The sequence below is a fragment of the Sus scrofa genome, chromosome 2 (genome assembly GCF_054392235.1).
Source record: "Sus scrofa isolate SSC_HxYL_T2T_F1_AM1 chromosome 2, Sscrofa_HxYL_maternal_Yorkshire_Landrace_v2.0, whole genome shotgun sequence".
Classification (NCBI taxonomy): Eukaryota; Metazoa; Chordata; class Mammalia; order Artiodactyla; family Suidae; genus Sus; species Sus scrofa.
Genome location: NC_139384.1, coordinates 10,643,074 through 10,651,506, shown reverse-complemented (window position 1 = coordinate 10,651,506; position 8,433 = coordinate 10,643,074). Strand labels below are relative to the sequence as shown.

At 51.0% G+C, this 8,433-nt stretch overlaps 1 protein-coding gene across 2 annotated transcripts; it reads left to right on the top strand.

Moving 5' to 3' along the window:
• Positions 1-381: 381 nt before the first annotated feature.
• Positions 382-8,229, top strand: LOC100524300 (pregnancy-associated glycoprotein 1-like). Of its 2 annotated transcripts, none has more exons than XM_003122659.4 (9): positions 382-535; positions 1,643-1,808; positions 2,614-2,731; positions 2,822-2,940; positions 3,341-3,540; positions 4,461-4,577; positions 6,328-6,469; positions 6,557-6,655; positions 7,896-8,229. In XM_003122659.4, exons 1-9 carry the CDS (start codon positions 483-485, stop codon positions 8,046-8,048), a joined length of 1,167 nt encoding a protein of 388 aa, XP_003122707.1. In that variant the 5' UTR covers positions 382-482; the 3' UTR covers positions 8,049-8,229. The 2 variants fall into 2 exon arrangements, with proteins under 2 accessions (XP_003122707.1, XP_084866137.1); XM_085010011.1 differs by having other exon boundaries at positions 413-535; positions 4,461-4,529; positions 7,896-8,228.
• Positions 8,230-8,433: the final 204 nt, after the last annotated feature.

Here is an 8,433-nt window from a genome sequence, read left to right as displayed (position 1 = left end):
TCTCATTTCCATCTCTTCCCCTCCCCCATAATTATAATTTGTATTAGATTTTTGTTATTCTTCAACTGTTCCTTAGTGTAAATATGCATCTATGTGTACGTAAAAGCAACAAACTATAAGGATTGTTCTGTTCCCTCTTTTCAAAAGTCTAAACAGTATACTACATGTAAAATACATAACCTACCAGGATCTACTGTACAACTCTTCGTTAGTCCTTGCACTTTGGTTTAGTTGTTCAACCAAGCAGCAAGGAAGAGATAGATGTAGAAATCTCTGTATTCTGAGAATTTTCTAAATCCACTCCCCAAGGACATTGATATAGGTTAAGATCTTATCAGGAGGTCTGTATTTTTTATCAGTTCCATTAGTGGCCGACAAGGGAAAATTCGGGCATGTCAGAGCATATATAACTAGGAACTTCTAGCCACCACTGCATGCTCAGAACTCATTCTTTCCTGAGTACTTGGACCTAGTAACAAAACATGAAGTGGCTTGTGATCCTTGTGCTGGTGGCCCTCTCAGAGTGCTTAGTCATGTAAGTATGGGGACTAGAAGTGACATCATCTCTTTCTCTCTGGAATATTTCTTGTCATCCTCTTATTCTTCCACCCATTGGGGTTAGAATGGAATATCATCATTCCTGACAGTCTTAAACTTGAACTCTCACTTATCGTTAAGTACTTTGCCATGGGTACCATGGGGCCCAGGGGTCTTGAGGTAGGCTGGCAGGATTGCACAAATCTGGGGGGCACCAGTCACTTTATGACCTATGTGAAAAAATGGCACTCCTTGGATTTGTTCAGTGCACAACCTGTGCAACTGTCAGTGTGGTCCCATGGAACAGTGTTTCTCCTGCATTTGCTCCTAGGTCTTCTCTTGGCTCTCTCTTCATTTCTATATCTATGTGTCTCTGGGGCTTCATCTCTGTATCTCTCTCTTTTTTTTTCTCTCTCCACCTCTTTGGCTGTCTCTGCACTTGCAGAACACTCTGAGGTTTGGTTGATGTTCTTTTTTTCAATTTTGATTAATTCTCCATTCTCTTAATTTGCATAGTTTATTCCCTATTCCCTATCTCCTGGCTCTATCTCTCATCCCTTTCTTCTGATTGAGCCCTGGAGAAAGATCAGAAGGATTGCTGCTAAGCCTTTTGATCCCTAACAAGAATTATGACCACAGCCAAGTAATAAATTCCCTGTCCTGCATTTCAAATTCCTCCTCTGTAAAAAGAGGATAATGATCCCCTTTCTCTCTCCTTCCCAGAGCTACTTTGAGGCAGATACAATGGGATGACAATAGCGATGGTAATGGCTGTCATTGTTGAGACTTCTCATATATCAGTTACATTACATACATCATTTTACTTAATAGCCAGAACATTCTATGTAGGGTGTGGGTTATTGTATTCCACTTTTTAAAGATGATTGAACTGAGGCTCCAAATGGTCATGTGGCTTATACAAAATTAAACAAAAGAACCTGTATTCAAACCTAGGTCTTTGCCAGGGTCTTTGCAAGATGACACTCATAACAATGCTTGGAAAACACATAGCTCCATTGCAGTGCAAGGTGTGACAGTCATTCTACAACATGGACAGCTGTTGGCTATCTCTTATTTGTTTCCTTTTCCCAATGCACCGTGAAAGAATCCCTCTAATGAAGGTCAAGTCCATCCGAGAAAACCTCAGGGAAAAAGGTTTGCTGGAAAATTTCCTGGAGGAACATCCTTATGACATGATCCAGAACCAAGGGAGCCAGAATTCTACCTTTAAAAGGAAAGTCATTCGTCACCGCTTGAGGAACTACTTCGATGTGAGTGAAAGGGGCGGAAGGCCCCACAGCGCCCCCTGGTGATTTGGTCAAGCCTGGGGTTCCCCTGGAGGGGCCAGGAGGGATGTTGGGGCTGGGGCCCCTTCAGGAAGCAGCACCACAGAGAGATCTGGCGCCTCATACCCAGAGGAGAAGGTACTCCCACCCTCAATTCTTGGTCTGTGGTGACTCAGCCCAGCAATGACCAGGTGGCAGGTAAACACTTCTGTGTCAGAGATACGTCATTGGCGTGAGGAAGATTCTTCTCTTTGAACTAAGGTAGCTGCTGAGCTACAGATGAAGGGTGAGACAAATCAAACAATTAAGCCAATTGCAAAGAAAGTTGGAAACCCCAGGAAGAGTAAGTTCGCCTCCGAAGACCCAAAAATGATAACAGTAAAAAGTTATTGAGCCCCTTTAGTGGGTGACACTGCAGAAATGTAATACGATATGGTTATGGCTACCTTTCTATAAAAGGTCTTATCTCTATTTCCCAAGAATGCAGAGTCCAGCCTGAGACACAGACAAAGAATAAATGAATATCACATAAAAGGGCCAACTGCAGGATGTTGACAGGACAAGGTTTGAGTGTGGGTGAAGGAAGGAGAAGGACGTGCTCAGGCTGGGCCTTGAGGGGGACACTGGAGAGCTGCTCCAATGAAGCACTGGTCTGAGCAGAGGCTGTGAGGTGGGGCCGTGGGCAAGGGATTTTAGATTCCATGGGACAGCTCGAGGTTGGTGGCATGTTGAGAAACAGGGTGACCAGGACAGTCAGTTCTGCCCTGACCACCCCTTCCTGGCCCCATAGATGATCTACGTGGGCAACATCACCGTCGGAACACCCCCCCAGCAGTTCAGCGTGGTCTTTGACACGGGCTCAACTGACTTGTGGGTGCCTTCCGTCTACTGCCACAGCATGGCCTGTGGTGAGTGCACACCCCCTGCCCCTCTTGTGCTCCCCCCGAGCCCCTTCTTGGTCAAGCAAGCTGATGGAAATTCATCTCCTCTGTCTGCAGTTACACACAATATCTTCGACCCTTTTCAATCCAGCACCTTCCGGTTTTCGGCCACACCCATCCGACTAGAATACGGTTCTGGGATGGTGTCAGGATTTCTTGGCTATGACACCGTTCGGGTAATGTGGATACCACAAGCTCAGGCAGGGCCAGTCCTGGATGGCACTGTTATTTTCCAGATAGACACAGGATCCCTTGGGAGGGCCTGCCTTTCCCAAAGTCCCAAATGGCTGGCAACCTGCTTGCCCTTTGGGACGGTGTCTCAGTTCCCTGCCAGGATGAGGGCATAAGGCCAATCTAGTAACTGCAGACAGTGTTTGCAGAGGTTATGGGTTGAAATCCACAGCCTTGCACAAATGGAACCCAAATCCTGGTCTAGCTTGGCCTATGGTCAAGCCAGGGCTCAGGAAGGCCTTAGTTCTCTGCACACTAATGGCATCTCCCTTCCCCACCTCGACCCCAGCCCAGCCTCAATCCCGGTTCCCAAAACTTCACATGAGAACATCCACCTCTCAACAGATTGGGAGACTTATCATCATGGGCCAGGGATTTTGCATCACCTCGTGGGAAGAAAGTAAGACCTTTGAACATGCTCCCTTTGATGGCATGCTGGGCCTGGGCTATGCCAGCCTCGGGATCCGTGGGGTCACTCCTGTCTTTGACAACATAAAGAGACGGGGCTTCCTTGATCAGCCTGTCTTTGCCTTCTACTTGAGCACGTAAGTCTGAGTGGGATAAGCCCTCTCTACACATCAGCTGTAAGAAGGTTCCAGTTGCATGAAAAATTCTAGCCTATGTAATCCAGAAGTTCCCTGAGATATAGTGTACACTGGGGTCAAACCAGCTGTGACCCCAGGGCCATATCTAGCCCTGCCACAGGTTTTTATAAATAAAGTTTTATTGTAACATATCCATCCTCATGAGACCAAAGGCAGCATTTGGTCCAGGGAGGTGGAGGGAGGAGAAGGAGCAGTGGAGGGGTCAGGATACAGGTGGGAGGAGGAGAGAACGGGATTCGCTGACGGATTCAATAAGGAAGGAAGGACAGGGGTGGGGGGACTCTTTCTTCCTCACTCACATTTGACCAGGAGCCCAGGACCAGCTAGAGCACTGGCCCCTGCTGTAGGAACGTGTGGGACCCCTTGTGGAAAAAGCTTGAGTTTCAGGACAGAGATGGCAGAGGCATGGGGCCCTGCTGAACGGGGGGCCCATGGACAGCACAGGTCACAAGCCCAGGAACCTGGCCCTGGGTGAGCCTGATCCACGCCCTTGGCACCCTCAGGTCTCAGCTTTCCTGAAAATTGACAGGCTGGCCCAGTGGAAGTCCCAGCCCTCCAGTCTGGTGTCCCCTGAGGGACTCTCTCAGCAATCTGGTTGCAGGAGGGGGCCAGACCCTCTGGAAAGGGTGGGTGCTCAGAGCCTGGCTAGGATTCCCAGGTTCAAACCTCTTCTGGGCCACTCATTAGCCGGTCAGGTACTCAGCTCTCCATGCCTCAATTTCTGCATCTGCAAAATGGGATCATAGCAGTGCCTCTGATGGGTGGATAAGCACAGCCCTCAACAGTGCCTGGTATGTGGCTGAACTTGAGAAAAGCCACCCATTATTCTCCTACACTCACCTTCTGACTCCTCTCCTCAGCAAGAGTGAGCAGGGCAGCGTGGTGATATTTGGTGGTGTTGACCACAGATACTACAGAGGAGACCTCAGGTGGGTGCCCCTGTCGAAACCGCACTACTGGCAGATCGCCTTGGACAGGTAAGCCCCTCCCTCTAAGGGCCACCCTGAGGGATGTGCACACAGACACGGGAAGGCACACACCCCTGCATGCACAGACACACCATCACACACACACAGATACACACACACATATACTCCACAGACAATGACACACTAAGAAACACACACAGGCACACAGAGACACATAGGCAAACACACACAGCCACACAGACACACCAAGACACAAAAACACAGAGATACATGGACAGACACATGCACCTTGCAGAGATTTATAATCATCCAGGCCTCCTGACCAGGGCCCAGAGAAGCTTGTGCAACCCAGGGACGTGGCAGCTTCCGCGTCCCCTAAAGGGGGACCCTAAAGTGTCCTGAAAGGAGGATCAGGGAGAATTCCACGAGCCTGAGCAGGCTGGTGCTAAGATGACCAACCGTCCACGGCTACCCAGGCCCAAGCAGGTGATTAGGGCACAGGATTGCCAGTGGGAAAACAGGACACGTCCTGGACAAACTGGGAAAACGGGTCTCCTTAGGGAGAAGCTACCCAGCAGTGCACAGAGGTTGGCTGCATTCTTGAGTCTGGAAATCAAATCATGGAGTTCCTCTCATGGCTCAGTGGTAGCAACCCCAACTAGTATCCATTAGATCACGGGTTTGATCCCTGGCCTCGCTGAGTGGGTCAAGGATCCAGCATTGCCGTGAGCTATGGTGTAGGTTGCAGACATGGCTCGGATCCAGCATTGCTGTGCTTGTAGCAGGGGCTGGCAGCTGCAGTTCCAATTCGACCTAGAGCCTGGGAACTTCTATATGGGGCAGGTACAGCCCTGCCCCCCCAAAAGAAAGCAAATCATGCAGAGAGACACCTCCTGACCCTGACCCACCCAGCCCCCTTCCAGGCACACAGGGGGACAGGGACTATGACAGAGACCACCAGGGAGCTGGATCCCAGAGTGGCCTCAGAATGAGAGGCAGGAGTTGAGCCCCTCAGACAAGAGCTTCCATGTCCATTGGAGGCCCCTGGGCAAGCTCAGTCATTGCCTGCCTGGAGGGTCTCAGTGTCTGAGCCAGGCTGGGGGGTGGGGCTGGGCGATATAATGTCTCCCAGGGCACCCTGGGTCCCCCTCCCCACCACAGCGAGTGTCTGCTGCCCCAGAAAACATAGGAGGTCACTCTGGGTGTTGACCCGTTATTTCTCAGACACCAGAAACAGGTCCCTGGTTGTCCCCCATTCATGTCTTCATTCATTCATTCATTCATTCATTCAACAAACCCATGGTGTGGATCTGCTGTGTGCTGGGAACAGAGAATACCCCTTGCTCTTACAGACCTAGCATCTAGTAAGGTGGACATACAGGAAACGAGTCGCACGAAGAATAAATTACCACTTTGTGCCAGGCTAGACATGAGAAAGTCTGTACGGAGAATATCCAAGAGAGGAGCCTGATCAAGTCTGAGGGTGGGGAGGTGGAGGGGAGAGAATTTCCTGAAATGTGACAATTAAGCTGCAACCTGGATGTTGAGGAGAAATCAACCAAAGGGGATGGAGGCCTTCTAGAAATGTGACCAGCATGTGCCAGGGCCCTGAGGCAAAAAAGAGCCTGGTGCATTCAAGAACTGAAAGGAAGTCAAGGAAGGTGAAATGACCAAAACAAAGGAAAACAGAGTGGGGGATGAGCTGGAGGATGGTTCTGAAGACAGTCGAAGTAGTGGTTGCAGCAGTGGGAGGAGAGCAGAGTGATCCTGGTGCCCACTTTGTCCCACTGTCTGGCAGGATCTCCTGGAGAGGGTATGTTATTGCTTGTAAGGCTGGCTGCCAGGCCATCGTGGATACCGGAACCTCGTTGCTGCGTGGTCCAAATGCAGATGTCAGAAATATCCAGAAGCTCATCGGCGCCCATTACTTCCATCGTGAGGTAAAGGATCCTTGCCCAGGGGCACTCTGGGGCTCTTCACACAGTAAGGAACAACTAAGCCAACCTTTCTCCCTCTTTGGCAAACAGTATGTGATCCGATGTAGTGCCCCAGACACCCTGCCTGACATCGTTTTCACCATTAACAATGTCCAATACCCAGTGCCAGCTCGTGCCTACATCCGAAAGGTGAGATGCCAACTCTGGGGGCTGGTTCATAAATCCCGGACTTTCAGGAACCATTAGACTGCTTAGTGCTGGGAGGAAGGGGCCCCCTACAGGCCAAAATGCACTACTGCAGATGCTGTTAAGGCCTCCCCCAACCCCACCTCCACTGCCACCACCACCCCAAGCAGGACCTCCCTCAAAACCAGCCTCTTGAAGGCAAAGGGAAGACTAGGACAACCACCATCCTGAAATAAAGATGGAGACTCCACCCCGGGCAGGCACGGTGCCAGGCACAAGGAGAGGGGACCACTAAGGGCATCTGCCCTCAAGGAGCTTCCAGTCAACCAGGGCCCACAGATGGATGACACAGAATCCCTGTGATCATCAGGCTGAGGGACAAGGGGGTGGCTGAGGACACTGCCAGTGTGTTGTCCCGCCAGAGTGGTTCACAGTCTCCCTGCCCATCTCCAAAGTGCCCTGGTTTGGATGATGATTAGAGGGTTTCCCAAGTCCTAGGCTGCACCTGCCCTTCGTGAGCCCCAGGTCCCCCTCTGGGAGCTGGGACACCAGACCAGCCCTGTGCAGGGCTTGGAGGCCCTCCTGCATGAAGGGGACACAGTGACTGCACAGCCCCTGGCTCAGACTTGAGCTTTAATACACGTCAGCTCCCGATGGGAATTGAGAGGAGGCTGAAGGAGTTCAAAGAAGGCTGTTAAGAAGAGAGGGAATTTCAATGATTGTAAACCCCCAGCCTCATGGAGGGGTGAGAAGCCCCTCTGGGGTGGAGGCAAATCGACACTGGGCTCTGTGCCCCTGGACCCCTGGGGGCTATGCCAAGGGATGCCAGGGGCAGCTCTAGCTGATGAAGCTAGAGACAAGGGAGCACAGAGGCAAGTTACCCAACCCAGCATGGCGTGGCCAAGGAGGGTAAGCAGGGGTCCAGGAAGGCCACCCGAGTGGGGGTGGGGGGAGAGGCGCTGAGTGCAGCCTTAAAGAACAGGTTGTGGGGAAAGGGGCAAGAAAAGGCCTTCTGTGCAGAGAGAACTGCCAGCCTGGGGCAGAAGGAAAGAAACAGCAGGGAGTTGGAGGAGGGCTACAGACTGCCTGGTTCTTGGGTGGACAGCCCCCTTCCGCAGCTGCTCAGAGAGCCACATGGCTCTCACCTAAGGAGGGAGATGAAACCCAGAAGGTCAGCTCTGGATACAGAGGGCAGTGACAGGTGAGGGCTCTGGCTCACTGCTGTGTCTTTTGGTCTCCCCAGAACACTAACGGAATCTGCCTCAGCAACTTTAAAGGGCTCATAGGTCATTTCAACCGCGAAGCGATATGGATCCTGGGTGATGTCTTCTTAAGGCTGTATTTCACCGTTTTTGATCGAGGACAGAACAGGATTGGCCTGGCTACTGCAGTGTAAAAGCTGGGACTGCTTCCAGAAACAACCAGGCCCAAACACACATTTACTTCACACTTAGGGCATTCTTGCCCAGGGAGCGCAGTTTGAATGGGGTTCAGTGTTCTGCAAAGCCTTGTTCTCAGTAAAGAATAAAGGATTGCCTTTGCAATGGTGCTGATACCAACCAGCGCCTCTCATTGAGTCTGGGTGGTGCCTCATAATCTTTAGGACTCGACGACCTAGTCTGAACCACAACTGAGAGGAGCCCATCTCCACGAGATTTCCAAAGGAAGGGCAGACTTATTGGAAGGATACTGGGGATCCAGGATATAGGAACCAGAGCAGAACCAAAGATCTCAGTGACTGGACTCAAGACACCAGAAGCAATCTGCTCACTCTTTCCCTC